Source organism: Lactuca serriola, chromosome 2 (genome assembly GCF_051521515.1).
Source record: "Lactuca serriola cultivar US96UC23 chromosome 2, Lser_US96UC23_V15, whole genome shotgun sequence".
In the NCBI taxonomy this organism is placed as follows: Eukaryota; Viridiplantae; Streptophyta; class Magnoliopsida; order Asterales; family Asteraceae; genus Lactuca; species Lactuca serriola.
The window spans coordinates 111,594,930-111,616,099 of record NC_136409.1 but is presented as its reverse complement, the minus strand read 5'-3'; the positions used below and the strand labels follow the sequence as shown (position 1 = coordinate 111,616,099).

Below are 21,170 nucleotides of genomic sequence, written 5' to 3'. Positions count from 1 at the left end.
AACAGACTATATCAATGTAATTTTTGTATTTGCTTCATTTTGTAACTTAAAAATATATGTATATAACTCGATCTGTAATATTAAGTAAATCCGGAATGAACTAGTCATGTTCAAAATTAATCTCGATATCTTTTTTATGCATTTGTTTGATACCTGATATGTTTATTGTGTTGTACAACACAGCACAAAACTTACCTAAACCAAAATATGTGTGCTTTATGTTGTCAAAATATTAAAGAAACACACTAAAGACTAATGCAAGAGGGTGATTCTAATGGCAAGTGTTGAGACGTGCCATACATCCAAATGAGAATTTAAGATACGGGAGTTATACACTTTATAACCATCCACCTCCTATAAATTACAACCAGCCAACCATCACATATCACAAATTCCAAACTAAAGTAACAAACACCATTTCTGGCTTCACCTGAAAATATGGTTAGCATGGAGGAGATCCGCAAAGCGCAAAGAGCCCAAGGTCCAGCGACAATTATGGCTATTGGGACTGCTACACCACCTACTTGTGTGCTACAAAGCACGTATCCGGATTTCTATTTTCGTGTTACAAAAAGCGAGCACATGAAAGAACTCAAGGAAAAATTTAGACGCATGTGTAAGTTATGTGCACCATATACTTCTCACCAACACATAATTGTAGTAATTAATAGTATTCTTGCTCCATTAAATGTTTTTGGTAATATTTCAGGTGATAAATCCTCTATCAAAACACGATACATGTACTTAACAGAGGAGATTTTGAAAGACAAGCCGAACCTTTGTGCCCACATGGCACCATCTTTAGACGAAAGACAAGATATTGCGATAGTGGAAGTTCCTAAGCTAGGTGCCGAAGCTGCAACCCATGCAATCAAAGAATGGGGCCAACCGAAGTCCAAGATCACCCACCTTGTGGTTTCCTCTATAAACGGTGTTGACATGCCAGGAGCTGATTACCATATCACAAAGCTTCTTGGCCTAAGTCCTTCGGTTAAACGTGTGATGATGTATCTTCAAGAAGCTGGTGGCACTGCCCTTCGTTTGGCTAAGGATTTGGCTGAGAACAACAAGGGGGCCCGTGTACTGGTTGTTTGCTCGGAGATCGCTACAGGAACTTTCCGTGGACCCGGAGAGATGCATCCTGATAGCCTTATAGCCCAGGCTTTGTTTGGTGATGGAGCAGCTGCTGTTATCGTAGGCTCTGACCCATTATTCGATGTGGAAAAGCCACTTTTTGAAATCATTTCTGCTTCCCAAACTATTCTCCCAGATAGCGAGGGTGCAATTGAAGGGCACCTTCGTGAGGCTGGGCTTATAGTTCATCTCCGGAAAGATGTTCCTGAGCTTATAGCGAAACACATTGAGGAGAGCTTGGTTGAGGCCTTTAAACCCTTGGGCATCGTTGATTGGAATTCACTTTTCTGGATCGCACATCCAGGTGGTCCGGCGTTCTTGGATCAAATTGAGGAAAAACTAAGCCTTACGCCTGATAAACTCCGGGCAACACGACATGTGCTCAGTAAATACGGGAACTTGTCAAGTGCATGTGTCCTATTTATTCTAAACGAAATGCGACACACTTCGGTTAATATTACCGGAAATGATTTGGAGTGGGGTGTGCTGTTTGGGTTCGGACCAGGTCTCACTATTGATACTGTTGTCCTGCATAATGTGTCCAATTAATTACTATTTCGTGATTTTGGAGTGGGATGTGCTGTTCGGGTTGTTCAGTTATTTTATCTTATGAATTTTGAATTTATAATAACTTGTGTTTTAGAGATTTCATGGAAAAAAGTACACAAAATCACTGTAAAACTATTATAAAAAAACGTTAACAAATTCAATCTTGAAGATACATAATTGCCCATACCGAAAACCAAATCAAATCGGGTTAAAAAATTTCTCCGAAACCCAAATGCTTGAGTTTCGGAAACCCTAATCAACCCACGTGAGAAAGCGCTAATTCTGGTATGTGAGAAGGAAATCAGGGAGAAAAAATCTTTAAAATTTTAATCGAAGTTCAAGTCTTTTATTTAATATTTCATAAGATTCAATTCTTTTTTTTGCAGCAAAAAATATATAGTCCAGAGCAAGGTTGTCAAGATCGGGATCCTATCTAAGATCGTTTTTGAGTTTGCAAAATCGGGATCGGGATCCTAAGATCCCACAAAATAAAATATAATTTTAATTTTTAATTTTTAATCATGAAAAATATTTCAAACGTTTTCAAATTTTCGTTCAAAAGTTATAAAAACTTCGAAATATTAGTAATAAGCCAAAATAAAAAATGATAAATAGTAAATTGGTAAAGGGTGAAAGACTTACATTGGTAAAGAAAATTCATTGGCAAAAAAAAATAATAATAAAATAAATTCAAGGGAAGGTAGAATCAGATCAGATCTCGATCCTACGATCTTACGATCCTACCTGCGATCCTACCCCATATACGATCATTTTACAATCTGGATTGTTTTTCATACCTAGGATTCACTAGTACAAAAATGACTTACGGTCACACTTTCCGAAAAACGACCCGTGACACTTTTTATTAAAAGTGTGGCCAAAGGTCACTAAAAAAATTTAGAGACTATTTTTGGAATTAGTTTATGTAGCCATTATATAGATAATCAAAACTTTAACCACACTTAATTATATCAAATGTGACAAATATTAGCATACTCGACCGCTGAGGTCATAGGTCACAATCAGTCACATGTATCGATTAAAATTGTCATACTTTGTTTTATGAGAGACAGTAGATAGACGTATCGTGACATGAGTTAGTTCTATGTGTGTTTATAGTATGGTGCCTTTTTAGCCACATAATAGACAAAGTAGCTAAAATATGATACATATGGTCACACTAAATATTTGCGTGTCGATAGGGCGATTCTGTACTAGTTGTACTTAGTTAACGCAAGAAAATAAAACAAGTTAGTATTGGTTACTTTTGGTCATGTACATTTTATTATGTGTGTCAAAATATTATGAATCGGCTTTAAGAAGAAACAAATATTGTGTGTGTAAGTAGCATTTAGTTACGATTACAACTATTATATATGTCTATATATAAATATAGACACATATGTAATGTTTATTCTGGTTGTACTATTGTATTTGAAAATCTTTTAAATTTGACCATATTTATCTTTGATATCATTTGGCAGAATAATAAATGAACAAAAAGTTCAATCATGGCATTGAATGTGTGACTATGATTATATAATGGTCATTGTGTCTGTGCTAGTGTATGTCTAAAGTTAAATAATAGTCACCATATATAAAATGAAAATGTATTGTTGTAAGTATTTACTGGTGACTTATTAATATATTTTGTACCTGGTTAAAAATTTGGTTAACATAAATAAATAACACCAAACTACCCTTTGTTAACTAGTTAACAATTTAACTTACCCTCTAGAAGGGGACATAAATTGTGACTAGTGTCTTTACCAATTTTCGCGTCAAAACTCCAAAAAATGAAAAGACCATATTTGTTATGATAAAAAAAGAAGAAAAATGTGACCATAAGTACTTTTTTGCCACTGATACTCAATGTTTAATAGTTAAACTCTAGACATCTTTGTAAAATGGTCAAAATAAATATAGCAATGGTTTAATCGATCTAGATGAAATAAAATAATACAAATTCATAGAATTTTAGTGGAAAATAAATTATACCAAACTAAAATGCCACAAGAACAATAAAGTACAATCTCATAATTAGAACTCTCCATCAATAATCCACCATTTTGTTAAAAAAAATAGTTTAGAAATAAGGATATTATTGTCCATTTTGGGCCAAAACACCAATGAAACAAAGAAATTCTAATTCTAATTAATTGACATCAACCAATGGACCATTTTTCCGAAGGAGAACTGGAAGCTACTAGCCTACACTTCCGAGCAAACTTCCAAGAAACTTTTTTTCTGCTTTAGTCAACTAACTTTGGGTTTTCAAGCTTTAAACACAAAATTCAAATTATAAGTTTTAATGCATGAACTTTGAGAGACTGAAGGGCGTGGAAGGAGATTGTTAAGGATGTGAAAACCTACATAAGGCTAAGGGCAAATTAGTAATTTAAGACATAAAATGAGAAATGAGAAAAACCTAGAAATGGTAAATGGCAACTGAGATTTTTCTTTTTCTGCTTACCTAATCAAATGAAGCAAAATGACCATAATTGTCATTTTGACTAGCATTCCAAGTATGGACCTAAAGGGTCAAAATGACCAAAACGGTCGAATTGCGAAACTTCTTACCTGTAAAGAAATGTTTCAAACGACAAAATTTTTTACTATTTTGATTAACCTAATGAAAATAACATGTCAAAAATTGACTTAAATGGTCAAATGACAAAACCAATCTCAAAAGGAAACTTTGTACCATTTGGTTATATAATGGATCTTACTAGCAGGAGTATGGAATTTATGTTTACTATATATAATGGATCTTGAGGTGCTTAATTCAAACTCAAAGAAGTTGATATGAGGTTTATTACAGATCATATTCAATCAAAATCTAAAATCATCTATGAGCGTTTGACCACTAGGCACTACAAGGAAAAAATAAAGATCCAATTCTATATAACCTACTAAGATTAATGTAAGACTCAACCTAAAACGAAAAACACCAAAATAATGAAAAATTAAGAATCATACCATGTAAGTGAATTTTTCTTTATATTGAGATACTGATCAACCGAATGAAGGGTTCCTCTTATCATCAAGACATTCTTCAATTCCATAGTCACATCTCTTCCTAACAAATAATTTTCACTTTTCTTGATCAACAGCCTTGATTTAACCTTTGGTCTAGGATTCATCTTTTATTGTAATGTGAGTAAACAAGAACACCAACCCTTTGCTAAATTGAACCTTAAAAACAAAACGATTGTAGATGAACAAACACAGACACGACGGTGGAATCAAACTGCAAACGTACACACATACATGAAGGTAGAGGCGTTAATTTGTGTACCAATCATCATCTTCAGAATAACTTAAACAACAATTTCACTTACTTACTGTAGAAGAACACACAGATAAGACGGAGCGACCAAACGACGATGGAGGCGTTGATGGTGGATGGTGTTATAGATGGACGGGAGCGTCGACCTCTAGATGCCTTCGTCGGAGGGGATAGCTGATGGTGGTGACGAAACCAATCACTAGTGGTGGGTTGTGCACTGGCAAGATATAATAGTAGCAAAATAGATAAAGTGATGGTGGCGAGAGATAAGAGCGACGAAGTAGAGAGATAGAGAGACTGAGTGTTGGCGATCGTGTTGATTGGCAGACCAAAGACAATGTGGTGGAGTAGATCGATGAAGAAAGAGATGAAGGAGAAAGAGGGGTCATGAATTATTTGGGAGAGATTGAGAGATGGAGGGTTAATTTGGAGGTTGAAGAAACGAACCACAATTGTAGATAGCGGGTCTTTGAAATTTTTTCGGTTAGGAAAAAATATTTTGGGGAACACGAAAATCAAAGGGAGGGGGATATATATATATATATATATATATATATATATATATATATATATATAATCTTTAAATTTTGATTTACTAATTTTGAATTTAGGATGAAAATTTACATTTTTTAAAATATTTTTGTGTTTATATGTGTCATATACGAGTGGTGGGTCATGAAAATTATACTTGTGTTATATGTGTTTAGATGGGTAAATTCATGTCTTACTCATGTAAGGCACACAACATGAATTTGAAATACGTGTCGACACAAACACACATGATTTATAGGTTACCCTTATAATTAAGGCTTATGGTTATATCATCGGGCTCATGCCTTGTGGATTAGGGATTAGGATGTAGGATTTGGAGCTTAGGGATTAAGGCTTATGCTTGTTGCTTCTAACTTATGGCTAAAGGCTTAAGGCTTATAAATCATGGTTTAATGTGTATGGCTTGGGGCTTTTGGCTTATGACATTTGGCTTGTTGTTTAGGGATACCACTTATGGCTTATAGTTTAGGGCTTACGAATTAACAAATAATATATATGCTTTTATTCCAATCATGATATTCAAATCTTATATTGTATATATATATATATATATATATATATATATATATATATATATGTGTGTGTATGTGTGTATGTATGTATTTATGTATATGTGTACATGAAAATGTATTTATAGGTGTAATTGATGTGTATGTGTATATATATACATGTATCTATACATATATGCGTGTATATATATGTATATATATATATATACACACACACACACATGTGTATGTGTGTATACGTATATGCATATATATACATACATATATATATATATATATATATGTGTGTGTGTGTGTGTGTGTGTCTTAAGAGCAAAGCCTTATGACCTACAGAATAAGCCCTAAGTCATAAGCACTAAGCGTCAACACATGCACTATGTAGTAAGCTCTACACCTTAAGCCTTAAGACATAATCCAAAATGTGTAAGGAATAAGCCATATACCATAAGCCCTAAGAAATAAGCCTTAAGTCGTAAGATTTATGCTATAAGCTCTAAGCTCTAATCTGTAATCTCCAATCCCTAGTCTCGAAATAATCCTTAAGCCTTATTGTTTATGTCTTTATGACTTATGAATTAAATCTTTTGGATATGGCTTATAAATTGAGCCTTAGGGCTTACATATTAAGTCTTATGGCTTATCCCTTATTACTTATTTCTTATGGCTTGTCTCTTAATTATACATTATGTCTTATGAATTATATCTTATATGTTAAATCCTGGGGCTTAAGGCCTATAGGCTACATGTTAGGACTAAAGGCTTAAGTCTTACATATTATGGATCATGATTTAGTGGTTATTACTTATGGCTTACGAATTTGGCTTATAGCTTAGGACTCAAGGCTTGGGGATTATGGCTAATGGCTTCCTACGTATGCTTTGTTAATTTGGGATTATAGATTTGGACTTATTGAATTTTTCTTAAGGGTTTGGGTTTATGGCTTAGGGATATTACTTAAGGCTTAGGGATTATGGCTTATTTCTTATGAATTAGAGCTTAAGGCTTAGTGTTTATGGATTATAGCTTATGATTTAACGCTTAGGGCATATGAAAAATAACTTAAGTCTTAAAGGCTTATGGCTTAAGGCTTAAGGTATATGCCAAATGGATTAGTTCATAAGCCTTAAGCCTTAAGCCATAAGCCATAAACCATAAGCCATAAACTATAAACCATAACTACATACACTGTCATTCTCATACCTACACCTATACCCATCCCCGCACACTTATACATATATACCCATTCCCACAAGCCAACATTGATGAGTACACTACTCAACCTTCACGTTACCTCCACCTCCACATCCACCTTTACACCCTTACCCACCCACCGTACCTATACATACACCACCCACCCATCATATCCCCACACCTACCTTGCCCCAAATCTACACCCCCACCCCTGCCCACCCATCCTCACCTTATATAACTTACACCACCAACACACACCTACACATACCCATCATGACCCATACCATCACACCCTACACCCACATGCTCACATACACCACCCACCCATCATTCGGGTTTGCATGATCTTCCTATACACCCTGCGTATGAGGTGTATGCCCAACATACTAAGGCACGCACGCCCTAGTACGCTTAGCAAACACACGTACGCTCAACATACTCCCCAAATTCCAAAATTACCAAAATGCCACTCTGGGCCCGGTTGCACTCTTTTCTTTCACTTTAGGGACCAAAATGCAATGCGTTCATTTATAGGGTAAAACTTAGAAGTACCTCATCATTGGGATGTTACACACACCCACATGCATTATTCTCTAAATAGGGTTTAACTTTCATTGTAATATTTAACCATTCAAGTTTGGGTTTATTCTAATTTTGAGTTGTTTAGTTATTTCTATATTTTAAATGTGCTACGTGTTTCAAAGATATTTATAACTTCAGACACTAACTCCATGCCCACACACCTACCCCCTACCCCACCTCACAACACCTCCCACCGACCTACACCCACGTTCTACCTACTCCTAGGTATACACATGTTAGAGCTTATGATGTATCGCTTAAGGGTTAGCAATCACAAGTTATGACATATAAACCTTTGCTACGAAATGAAAATCCATAAACATTTTCTAAAATGGAATTATTTTAAAAAATGAAAGTATGGTATCTGAGAACATTAAAAAAAAACTTCTATGGAAAACTAAATTGTAAAAAAAAAGAATTAATTTTATGAAAAACCAAATTGTAAAAATTTCGTAATAAAATTAACAAAAACAAAATTACATTTTTTTCCGATATCCCTAAATTTTATGCAAAAAATTCAATTTTATAAGTTTCCCTCTCCTCCCAAAATTTGGAAATTTAAGTTCCCTCTTGAACACGGAAAACAAATCGCCCCAACCCTAAGTTAGACCGAGAATCATAATCGAGATGCTGTGGAAATTGTTAATTTCTAGTCGAGGCCATCAGGTTCCTTCTTTCTCCAATCAGAATCATTTTTCTAACTACTTTGTCACTTTTCCTTCATCATCCCTCTTTTTCCTCCAATTCCTCATGGTTTGTCTAGTCTTCACATGTTTCTAAGCATTTTATGGTGTTGTTCGTTGTTTCTAAGTATCAATTTGCTATAGGGCTTGTTAGTTTGTACAATCTATCATATATCCATTACTGTTTTGTTGGGTAGACTTGAGTACCAGAGAGAGAAAGTTTTGATGTTGCACTTCAAGTTTTTTATGGACTATTAGGGCGATTTGTAACAATAGCTTATTTATTTCATGTCAGTTTTCATTATGTTCCTTTCTGTTTGCTTGTGTGAACTTATGAGTTGATGTAGTTTCAATGAAAACCAACTTGTTAGTGTCTTCATATTACACTGCTTGAAACGATGAACACCAAGTGTTTGATAAAAAATCTCAATGAGTTCTTATTCCCCGACAAATTAAACTCCCTTATACGTATTCATTTGTGCCAACTCTGTTTCTTGGTCTTACAGATCATAATAACCATTTGAAATACTCGCTTGGGATTATTGTACAGGTAAAACTTAGTTTTTAGCAAGGGCGGACCCACCCTTATGAGAATGTGTTGGGGTGCAAAGTTATTCATTCATGACTTTGTAAATGTTTGACTTTTGTAAAACCCACTTGCATGTGGTGCTTTAGCCTTTAGGCCTATTTGTTAGAGAGCAAGAGAGAGACATGTAAACACCTCTATAAATAGTGGGTTCATACCACTTGTAGAGGTGTGTTTGAGAGATGTAGAAGTGAGTGTGTAAGTGTGTGTTAATTATGTAGTCTAGATCTAGATCTTTTTTGTAACACCATATACATTCAATATATCTCTTAAACACCCAAATCACCATGTTCAATTGTGGAAGCTTTAATTCCGCATGTCAAACCATGTTCTTTGTCACTACAATTGGTATCAGAGCGGTTCTTCAAGATCAAGGTGATTTTTGAAGAACGATTCTCGGTTTGGCAACTTTTGTCACAATTTGATCAATTTTGGTGAGTCTCTCTCTATGATCTCTCATAATAGTTGAATTCATGCGTTGCTTTCTTGATTTTTGATCATTTTGATTCATTGGATCTAATTCGTTTCAAATCTCATTGTTGATCCAATTATTTTTCATTGATCAAGCCCGATTCAATCCTATTTTTTGTTCGATTCAATTCTTAAATTTTTTAATTGCCCGTGGAATCAGAGTTTAATTCTAATTGAATTAAATAAATGTTTGGTTACGGTTCACAATTTTTTGATTTGATAAATTCATTTTGGATCTAGTTTCGAATTCATTGCTATTCTCAAAACAGTTTGAGCCCAATTACATGTTATTTCATGTTTATGTCCGATCTTTAAGCCCATAAATCGATTTATACAACAAGGAGGCCAAAGATTGATTAAATCATTTCGATATCCTTACTGTGTCCATTTTTCATCTTGCGCTTTACCGAGTTGTACACTTAGATTGTACAAGCAACTCATCTATGCGTGTTTGTTCTTAAGTTTCCAATCTCCTTATCTCATTTTTTTCTTGTTAATCAGTGGAATGTGATTCGTTTGTTGATCGAAGTCGTTCTGAATGTTTGTTTGATTTTGAATGCGTATCGTATTTGGATTGAAAAAAAACATTAGAACATAGTTGATTTAAGTTGACTTTCGTTGTGAAGTCAAACTCAGTGTTCTTGACAAATCGAACTTGAAATTGAAAGATAAATTGGGTTTGGAATCGAAATGGTTGGAGTCGACTGAATTTTGACTATTGTTGATTGTTGATTTTGATTTCGATTCCTGGAAATCGAAGATTTTAATTTTGGGTTCGTTAGAAAAAGCGAAGAATGAAAAACGAATCATGAAGAAACGACAATTGATTGGTGAATAAATTTGTTTTGATTTTGATAGCGATATTATGTTGAGTAGCACGAATTGATTGTGAGGAACGATTTTGGAATTGGGGCAAATGCTCGAATGTTTACAGTCGAGTATTGAGAATCAATTGTGGTTTTGGTTTGAATACAGGGATCGATAATTTTGGAATGAACTGGAAAGATTTTGAAGTTGTTGATGTCGATTTTGCGAAAATGTTAAAAAAAAAAAAAAACGAGTTCGCATCTATGGATTGATTTTGTTGTTCACTGGGATTCGCATATAAAATCAATTTGTGTTCGCATCTGGTTTCAAAACTAATGTACGCATTTGGTAAAAGAGATAAGGATTCGCATTTGCTTATAACCATTGGATTCGCATTTGGTTATAGAGATTGTGTTCGCATATTTGGTTAATTGAGTGAAAGATGCGAAGCATTTGTAAGCGGCTTGCGAACGACCATGCGAAGTTTCACTGGTTAATGAATTGGGAAGAAGAAAACATATAGTTTCGAATTTGGCCCCCTATATTTTCACGAAATGACAAAATTAGCCAAGTTTCGCAAGTTTGAAGAAAATGCAGAAATTTTCAAAATAAGTATCTGTAGTTTCGCATTTTTGGCAACAAATACCCAACTTCGCAAAATGGGTAATGAAAGCTGAGAAATTGCAGAATTTTCAGTTCTGGTCCTTGTAGTTTGTGCGAATTTACGCTTTATGCCCGGTTTCGCAAATGGGCTAGAGTTTCGCATATTTGACTGTTTTTGGCGCAACGGGTCGCTGCAGAATTTTGAAATTGACAATTTCTACCCATTTTTGAGAAATTTTGTCAAAGGCAATCTATGAACGAAGCTAAAAATTCAATATTTTTTGGATTTTCCGGATTGAAGCACAATGTTTATGCCACATGTTAAGGGAGAGTTTTGATACAAAAAATTCCGAATAGAGCACGTTCTTTTTCCTTTGGAGTTTTATAATCAAATTTTGATTATAAAAAGGGGGAGAAGTTTAATATGGAAATTCGAACTTGAATTTTTCATATTACGCGGATTTGAAGACCGAAGTGATCTTGAAGTTTTGAAGATTACGAGATAATGCAATTGGAAGTTCGGAAGTGATGTATTCGAAATGGGTTTGGAATTATTGAAGATTTTTGGGGTGTGTTTTTATGCGCAACTTTAGGGTGATTATTTGGAGTTTGGAATACTCTTGATCATTCGTTGCTGCTCGGATTGTATTGTCTCATATCCTAGAGCCCAAATTGAAGAATCATGGAAGAATTGAAGATTGAAGTTCGTTTCGACATGTGTCACCTTTGAGGCTCGAACCGCGTAGTGCTTGATTTTGGAAGATTTGAAATGGGTCATTCATTCCTAACTTTGAGGGGGAGAATGTTGGGGTGCAAAGTTATTCATTCATAACTTTGTAAATGTTTGACTTTTGTAAAACCCACTTGCATGTGGTGCTTTAGCCTTTAGACCCATTTGTTAGAGAGTGAGAGAGAGACATGTAAACACCTTTATAAATAGTGGGTTCATACCACTTGTAGAGGTGTGCTTGAGAGATGTAGAAGTGAGTGTGTAAGTGTGTGTTAATTATGCAGTCTAGATCTAGATCTTTTTTGTAACACCATATACATTCAATATATCTCTTAAACACCCAAATCACCATGTTCAATTGTGCAAGCTTTAATTCCGCATGCCAAACCATGTTCTTTGTCACTACAGAATGGGGTCATATACCCCAAACGGATTTTTGAAAATTATCTGAACTCCTAATTTACACTCCCTTTGTTGTCATAACTCATAAGATGGTGGTGATGGATTTTAGTTATCTTTTGTTTGTAAATGTTTTTGTTGGTATGTCATTAGTTAACCCACCATTATTAGTTATTTGGAATGATAGTTTGTGCCTTTCATTATGGCCTCATGCTTAATTATAAAAAAAAATGACAGGTATCTTCAAAGTGAAGGACCCATGTACTCTGGGAGGAGGGTAAAATACAATATTTGGCACAACGGTTGATTTGGGGAAATCGAATTCCCAGTTTGAAGTAGTGGTTTACTTTGAGCATTTGTAGAGTGGAAGTGAAAGTGATTGTGCATATGTATTGAACTGCAGGAAATAGGTCGATTAGTGTCAAATCCTGTTGATGGGAAGATTGAGAAATCTGGAGATAGGAAGGGTTTAGCGGAGAGTGAACCATCAACTTCAATCGTGTATGTTAATGCGAAACTTGATTTCTCTAAGATGAAAGGGGAGATGTAACACCCAAAGTCAGAAAGGCCAAGAAAGGAAAGGAAACCCTAAGTTTAGGGGACGACTCGGCGAGTCCAAGGAGGAACTCAGCCAGTCCAAGCGGGATCCGGGTCGAGGTGTAAGTGACCAACTCGGCGAGTCGGCCAAGTGGACTCGGCGAGTCTGGTCTGTGCGAGGAAAACCCTAAATTCGGGACTTGGAGCCTATTTAAGTGCCTCATTCTCTCTCCTAGGGTTCCTTTACTGCCTCTTTCACCCAGAACATTAAACCCTAGCCGCCATATCCTCTATTTGAGCCATTTGTTGCCTTGGAAGGTGCATTAAAGCTTGGAGAAGGAAGAAGGAACTTGGAGGAGCAAGAAGGGACTATAGATCTGGGATTATGAGTTCATTCTGAGCATTTGGACGTAATAGACTAGTTCTTGGACCCTTTTTGCACCTAGATTTATGTGTGGTTGTTGGGGATTTTTAGCCATAATGTTATTATTTTGAGTTAGAAGCCAGATCTGAAGTTGCTACTTCAGATCTAAGCATATTATGGTCTTGAGAAGCATAAAGTAGCAGCCCTTGAGTTGATTATGGATCCTCCTTGCCTTAAACCCTAGTTTGTGGTGTATTTTGCCTAGATCTCCTTCTCTATACGTAAAGTTTGCAACTTTACGTGAGGAATCGGCTTGGGAAGGGTAGATCTACAGTTTGGAGTCCATGCATGACTCAAAAGTCCTCTGCATGTAAGGAGATATGAATGGACTCGGTGAGTCCTTTGAGTGGACTCGGCGAGTAGCATGAAGACGAGGAGGAACTCGACGAGTGGGATGAACAGCTCGTCGAGTCAGATGAAGTTGGGCAGGAACTCGACGAGTTGGATGAACAACTCGGCGAGTCTGTTGAAGGTTGTCTTGGAATCGACGAGTCTGTTCTTGGACTTGGTGAGTCAGGTCGCGGAACCCCAAACCCTTCGAGTTGATACTCGAATCAGTGAGTCGGGTGGAGACTCAGCGAGTTGGACAGGTCAGGACTCGGAAATCGTTGCACTCGGCGAGTCATGGACTTACTCGGCGAGTCGAGTCGCGAATAGAAGGACTCTGAACATATGAACTCGGTGAGTCAATAGGGTGACTCGGCGAGTAAGGTTGACCTGGGAGGTTGGCTTTGACCAGGACATTGACTTTGAATAGAGTTAACTTGGTTGTCTTTCGGGGGTCAGTTAGACTCAGTGTTGCATTGATATTGGTAGCTCGAGGAGCGAGTGGAGCAGGAGTTCAGAGAGTTGCCGAGCAGCAGCTACTGGGATCATCAGCGAGTTCATCCAGTGCAGGTGAGTTTCCTTTTGTATGAATGAGTCTACGGCCATAATGCCGGCCCATGTAGTTATGAGTAGAAGTCCCGAGGGTTAGCCCTAGGCACAGTATGCTAGTATGATATTCGGGACGAGGTCCAATGATAGAGGGCGGGTGCCCAAGGAGTGGTTTATGTGATAGTTTATACTTGTTGTCTGCGTGATACTTGTATGTACCTGGTAGGGAGGTGAGTGTGGGCGAGGTCCTGTGTCTCACCAATTGCAGAGTGTGGATGGTGTTCCACATTTCATTAGCAGCAGATCAGGGGCGAGGCCCAAGTTAGGGAAATAGTGAGTGTGGGCTGGGCCCGTATCTCACTCTCAGTAGGAGCATGGATGGGGTTCCATGTCTCATCAGTAGAGTTTGGTTGTTTGGACCGGAGTGTAGTCAGACGCCCCAAAAACGTCTGACAGTATGTGATGATATGTTTATATGCTGGCAAGTTATGTTATATGTGATAGTGGTAGTAGGAGGAGAATAGTCCCCAAGTTCGGTCGTAAGGACCGAAGGGTAGATCGGACACCCCAGATATGTCTGATAATATGTTATGTTATGATATATGTGATAGTAGCAGTAGGGGGGTGAAATAGTCCCTGAGGATCGGTTGTTAGGACCGATGGGTAGTCAGCACCCCAAAACGGCTTGACCCGGGTAGGTCGGCACCCCAGAATGGCCGTACTGGGTAGGTCGGGCACCCCAGAATTGCCCGGAAGTGTGTATGATATGTGATTGTATGGTATGTGGTAGGGTGGGGAACTCACTAAGTTTCGTGCTTACGGTTTTCAGTTTTGGTTTCAGGTGCTTCCGGTAGCGGATGATAGAGCTCGGGATGATCGCATGGAACGCACCATAGATTAGTCAGCTTGGGAATGTTTTACTTTGATAACGAACATGTGTTTTGGAAACTATTACTCTGATCATGTTTTGAATCGATGATTTTTCCTTAAGTGATGTTTTATTAAAAGAAATTTTTAGTCTTGAATTTTAGGACGTTACAAGTTGGTATCAGAGCCTTGGTTTGTGGGATTCGGACATGCTCTCGGGTGTGTCTGAACTCAAACTGAGGAATTTGTATAGAAGTTTTCAAAATGAAAAGACAGATTTGTAAAAAGAGAGTTTTGGGAAAGAAAACAGTTTCAGAAAAGCAAAAATAATTCAGAAAGGAAAGAACTTTGAAAAGAGAAAAAGGGTGTGGTGCATGCAATCAACCGAGCTCAAGTAAGTACCCCAAAATACCCATACAAGTTTATGTTATGATTATCAGTTGATAGAACAGCATGCTAGACTAGGACTAAGGATCTAGGGATGATGCCTAATGTGCCTATTATATGTGCTTTGAGCTGCATGGTAGTGCTGATTAGATAGTGGTAGGATAGCCTGTTTAGGTTATGCCTGAGTTATGAGTTTGTGTTGCATGCTAGTTTAGATTTTTGCTATGTGTGTATGATTGCTTGAGTATGTTGTGGTTAGATTTTCCCCTAGTCTGAATGCTACTTCCTTTGTGCATTGTGGGATTTTGAGTGATGGGAGTTAGCCATTAAGTGGATACGCCACGTCACATGTGATCAGGGTTGAATAATCTCAGAGTGCTAGATTTGGTCCTATTGCGCAGCTCTTGTTTGAGTCCAACTGTTGTAGGGACGAGTCTTTTACTTGAAGGATTATCTGAGCCTCGTCACATGAGATAGTATCCAGGTGATGGCTAATTGGCATCACAAGGAGACCTTCAGCAGCTAAGGACTGGTTTGACTTGAGTCAGAGGTTTCCCTAGGGTAAGCCTAGGATGAGATAGTGCTGGGTGCAGTAGTAGTGGATAAGGGACCTGGTGGAGTCGAAGCAATTCCTGAGGAAAGTACGGATAGATGTGGAAGGTGGTATGGGCCCGTACTACTGAAAACAGAGGATCCGTACTCGATTCGGGAAAGGTCGAGACAAGACGGGGAACCTGGTTGGGTGTGTTTTGGTCTCGCATCAGTGATCAGTATTCTGATAGGGGTTGTTGTATATTTTCAGCATGGTTATGTTGCGAGAGAGATCAGCGGGCGGATCAGGCGCCAGAGAGGGATCAGGCTCGGGTTGTGGGGGCCGAGCAGCTCGAGGAGCGAATGAGGGAGTTGATATCTGCCGAGGTTACGCGCAGTATTTTGAATAAGACTCCTGTGATCTTTGGCACGGTCAAGGAGGGTATATTGGAGATTTTGGATGAGAGGCTGGGAGCCTTCCGTACTGAGATGATGGCTTTGATGGGAGCGAGTACCTTGACATTTCGGGAGTTCAGGGCTTGCGGGGCACCAGATTATCATGGGGATAGGGACCCCATTGCTAGCAGCAGATGGTTGGCTGATGTTGCCAACACATTCCGTACGAGTCGGTGCCCTGAGGGGGACAAGGTCAGACTCGCTTCCTATCTTCTGAAGGACAGAGCGAGGGATTGGTGGGAGGAGATTGGTCATGCTTTGGGTGATGATGCCGCGTTGGCCGCGATGACTTGGAGCGATTTCTCGACCAGGTTCAGGGCGGAGTTCTCGCCGATTATTGAGGTGCAGCAGTTGGCACGGGAGTTTCAGGATTTGATGCAGACCACTGAGACTGTGGCGGAGATCACTGCCAAGTTCAGGGAAAGGGCTCTTCTTGTACCGCAGTATGTCGCGGATGAGGAAATGAAGAAGGCCCGGTACCATGAGATGTTGAGGGATGACATCAGGGAATTCGTGAGCAGATCCTGCTGTAAGACGCTGGAAGATATGATTTCTAGGGCTAGAGAGAGGGAAATTGATTTGGAGCAGATCCGGAAGAGGAAGTCGGATGAGGTTCAGGTAGCTGCAGGTTCAGGCAAAAGGCCTAAGGGATCGGATTCGAGGTCGAGGGATTATCAGGACCGCAGCCGGTGCGGGAAGTGTGGCAGGGCGCACGGGGGCGTGTGCAGGAGTGGTAGCGGTGGTGAGTCTAGCTGTTTCAAGTGCGGTCGGACTGGTCATTTCAGCAGGGATTGTAATGTTACCACCGCGCAGGGATCTGACTAGTTATGTTTTCATTGCCATCAGCGGGGCCACAAGAAGGCCCAGTGCCCCAGTTTGTTTTCAGCAGGGCGGGTGATGGCACCTGCCCCTGCAACTTTGAGGATCACAGACGGCCGTCAGGGCCGTGCAGAGGCGCCTGCGGTAGGAGGCATAGCTCTTCAGATGACTACCTTAGAGACACGATCAGCACCGGACGTCGCAGGTATGCGATTTCTGTTTTCAGTTCTTTTATTTGTGCATGATTATATTGTTATGGTTCAGCATCATTATCGGTATGAGTATTTTATTTTTCGAGCAGTTGATTGTGATCGAACTATATGCCATCTGCATACCTTGGATATTCGAATGGTAGTGAGGGGATGTGCCCTATTGGAGAAGGTTACATAGGATGCAGTAACTGTAGCATGCTTGGGAGGGACTTGGTATGTCTCGCTAGATCGGAGTTGTATACTGTTAGAAATGGATTGGTTAGATCCCTAGCTATGGTAAGCATGGGTCCCTCAGCAGATTGATTATGAAATTGTAGCAAGGATTTTTTTTTGAGTATTGAGCAACAAGGGGTAAGTAGGATCGAATTGGGGGAGAATCCTCCGAGTGTGCAAAGGTAGGAGCACATAGATCCAGAATGAGGGTGCGACCTCCGAGGAGGAAAAGAGGTAGTTCAGCATTTGATGGATTGAGGGTTTCAGGGTTGGGAGTTTGAGAAACTCCCCAACAGCTAGTGCGTGTGATGGTAATGGTTAGTACGTGGTTGGGAATTCAGGTTGTGGATCACCCGTAGGACTCGAGGGAGTCGGAATGAGGATCTTGAGAGCTAATGGCACATGGGTGCCTTCGTATTAGCAGTTAGTGGCGGAAGTGTTGTCAGACTACGGGGCAGCCGTAGCATTAACTAGCAGTCAGCAATGGATGGTGATGTAAGACGGCGGGTAATCCGTAGCACTCCTTAGTAGCTTCGATAGCGGAGTTGGGGCGAGGCCCTTACCTCCTAGTGATCGGTCAGGGATCAGGAATGGGTAGTGGATGAGAATGATAGGGAGTTTGCCTATTTAGCCCTAGAGAGGTGAGACCTTGGGAGAGGCCGCTCTAGGATATGGTTGGGGTGAGACCCGTGGGCGAGGCCCGTGAGCTTTAGCAGCACAGGTGGGACCTGGTAAGGACCTTAGTATCAAGATAGGGGATCGGGGATCCCAGGTTTTTAGTACCTGTAGGGCAGGATAGATTGAGCAGTTATAGGTGGTCGAAGTTTCTTCGGAAGTCGCTGGGAGCGACTAGTAGTTGTGTTGGGTCAGCTACCGGTGGGAGCCGGTAATCTAGACATTGATAGGTTGGTAGGGACCAGGGTGGTCTCAGTTCATCCAGAAGGCAGACAAGGAATAGCATAATGTTCAGTCAATAGTATTGCGGGTAAGCAGTGTATGGTTGAATTCAGTTAGTTGAATCGAGGGGTGCTCGGCACCAAGTTTTGGGCAGAGAGGAGTGTCAGTGGTTACTGACGATGATGACCCGTACTGGGATTAGCGGGGGTGATGGAGTTGGTGAAGGATAGGGCCTTCAAAGTGACAGAAGAAATAGTTGGATATGGAGCATCGCCTTAGGAAGGCAAGGGAATCGCGTAAGGAAAGAAGGGGGTCAACCCCTATGAGTCCAAGTGCAGTACTCGGAGACTACCAGAAGGATTGTCGGTTGAGTAAGTTGTGTTTCTAAGTTGTTCAGGGTCAGGTTTGACCCGAGGTTTTATCCGCGAGGATTATGTTAGTCAGAATGACCAGGTGGAAGACCAGCGAAGGTAGGCAGCTGGTGTTTGGATAATTTGTAGAGTATGGGAAGCAGATCGGAGGCGGTTGGCCATAGCGAACTTCGAGGATGAAGTTTAGTTTAAGTGGGGGAGAGTTGTAACACCCAAAGTCAGAAAGGCCAAGAAAGGAAAGGAAACCCTAAGTTTAGGGGACGACTCGGCGAGTCCAAGGAGGAACTCGGCGAGTCCAAGCGGGATCCGGGTCGAGGTGTAAGTGACCAACTCGGCGAGTCGCCCAAGTGGACTCGGCGAGTCTGGTCTGTGCGAGGAAAACCCTAAATTTGGGACTTGGAGCCTATTTAAGCGCCTCATTCTCTCCCCTAGGGTTCCTTTACTGCCTCTTTCACCTAGAACATTAAACCCTAGCCGCCATATCCTCTATTTGAGCCATTTGTTGCCTTGGAAGGTGCATTAAAGCTTGGAGAAGGAAGAAGGAACTTGGAGGAGGAAGAAGGGACTATAGATCTGGGATTGTGAGTTCATTCTGAGCATTTGGAGGTAATAGACTAGTTCCTGGACCCTTTTTGCACCTAGATTTATGTGTGGTTGTTGGGGCTTTTTAGCCATAATGTCATTATTTTGAGTTAGAAGCCAGATCTGAAGTCGCTACTTTAGATCTAAGCATATTATGGTCTTGAGAAGCATAAAGTAGCAGCCCTTGAGTTGATTATGGAACCTCCTTGCCTTAAACCCTAGTTTGTGGTGTATTTTGCCTAGATCTCCTTCTCTATACGTAAAGTTTGCAACTTTACGTGAGGAATGGGCTTGGGAAGGGTAGATCTACAGTTTGGAGTCCATGCATGAATCAAAAGCCCTCTGCATGTAAGGAGATCTGAATGGACTCGGCGAGTCCTTTGAGTGGACTCGGCGAGTAGCATGAAGACGAGGAAGAACTCGACGAGTGGGATGAACAGCTCGTCGAGTCAGATGAAGTTGGGCAGGAACTCGGCGAGTTGGATGAACAACTCAGCGATTCTGTTGAAGGTTGTCTTGGACTCGACGAGTCTGTTCTTGGACTCGGTGAGTCAGGTCGCGGAACCCCAAACCCTTCAAGTTGAGACTCGAATCAGTGAGTCGGGTGGCGACTCAGCGAGTTGGACAGGTCAGGACTCGGAAATCGTTGGACTCGGCGAGTCATGGACTGAATCGGTGAGTCGAGTCGCGAATAGAAGGACTCTGAACATATGAACTTGGCGAGTCAATAGGGTGACTCGGCGAGTAGGGTTGACCTGGGAGGTTGGCTTTGACCAGGACTTTGACTTCGACTAGAGTGACTTTGTTGTCTTTCGGGGGTCAGTTAGACTCAGTGTTGTATTGATATTGGTAACTCGGGGAGCGAGTGGAGCAGGAGTTCAGAGAGTTGCCGAGCAGCAGCTAGTGGGATCATCGGCGAGTTCCGCCAGTGCAGGTGAGTTTCCCTTTGTGTGAATGGGTCTACGGCCACAATGTCGGCCCATGTAGTTATGAGTAGAAATCCCGGGGGTTAGCCCTAGGCACAGTATGCTAGTATGATATTCGGGATGAGGTCCAATGATAGAGGGCGGGTGCCCAAGGAGTGGTTTATGTGATAGTTTATACTTGTTGTCTGCATGATACTTGTATGTGCCTGGTAGGGAGGTGAGTGTGGGCGAGGTCCTGTGTCTCACAAATTGCAGAGTGTGGATGGTGTTCCACATCTCATTAGCAGCAGATCAGGGGTGAGGCCCAAGTTAGGGAAAGAGTGAGTGTGGGTTGGGCCCGTATCTCACTATCAGTAGGAGCATGGATGGGGTTCCATGTCTCATCAGTAGAGTTCGGTTGTTAGGACCGGAGGGTAGTCAGACGCCCTAGAAACGTCTGACAGTATGTGATGATATGTTTATATGCTGGCAAGTTATCTTATATGTGATAGTGGTAGTAGGAGGGGAATAGTCCCCAAGTTCGTTCGTTAGGACCGAAGGGTAGATCGGACACCCCAGATATGTCTGATAATATGTTATGTTATGATATATGTGATAGTAGCAGTAGGGGGTGAAATAGTCCCCGAGGATCGGTTGTTAGGACCGATGGGTAGTCAGCACCCCAGAATGGCTTGACATGGGTAGTTAGCACCCCAGAACGGCTTGACCCGGGTAGGTCGGCACCCCAGAATGGTCGTACCGGGTAGGTCGGGCACCCCAGAATTGCCCGGCAGTGTGTATGATGTGTGATTGTATGGTATGTGGTAGGGTGGGGAACTCACTAAGCTTCGTGCTTACGGTTTTCAGTTTTGGTTTCAGGTGCTTCCGGTAGCGGATGATGGAGCTCGGGATGATCGCATGGCACACACCATAGATTAGTCAGCCTGGGAATGTTTTACTTTGATAACGAACATGTGTTTTGGAAACTATTACTCTGATCATGTTTTG

General features: G+C 40.4%; 1 protein-coding gene across 1 annotated transcript; it reads left to right on the top strand.

Moving 5' to 3' along the window:
* Positions 1 to 438: 438 nt before the first annotated feature.
* Positions 439 to 1,683, top strand: LOC145086626 (chalcone synthase-like). Its single transcript, XM_079024444.1, has 2 exons — positions 439 to 616; positions 710 to 1,683. Exons 1-2 carry the CDS (start codon positions 439 to 441, stop codon positions 1,681 to 1,683), a joined length of 1,152 nt encoding a protein of 383 aa, XP_078880570.1.
* Positions 1,684 to 21,170: the final 19,487 nt, after the last annotated feature.

Bases quoted from the DNA above. Each gene is read 5' to 3' on its own strand.
- LOC145086626 (XM_079024444.1), top strand. From the start codon at position 439: ATGGTTAGCATGGAGGAGATCCGCAAAGCGCAAAGAGCCCAAGGTCCA. The intron at 617-709 runs GTAAGTTATGTG...GTAATATTTCAG, and splicing joins GGAAAAATTTAGACGCATGT to GTGATAAATCCTCTATCAAA.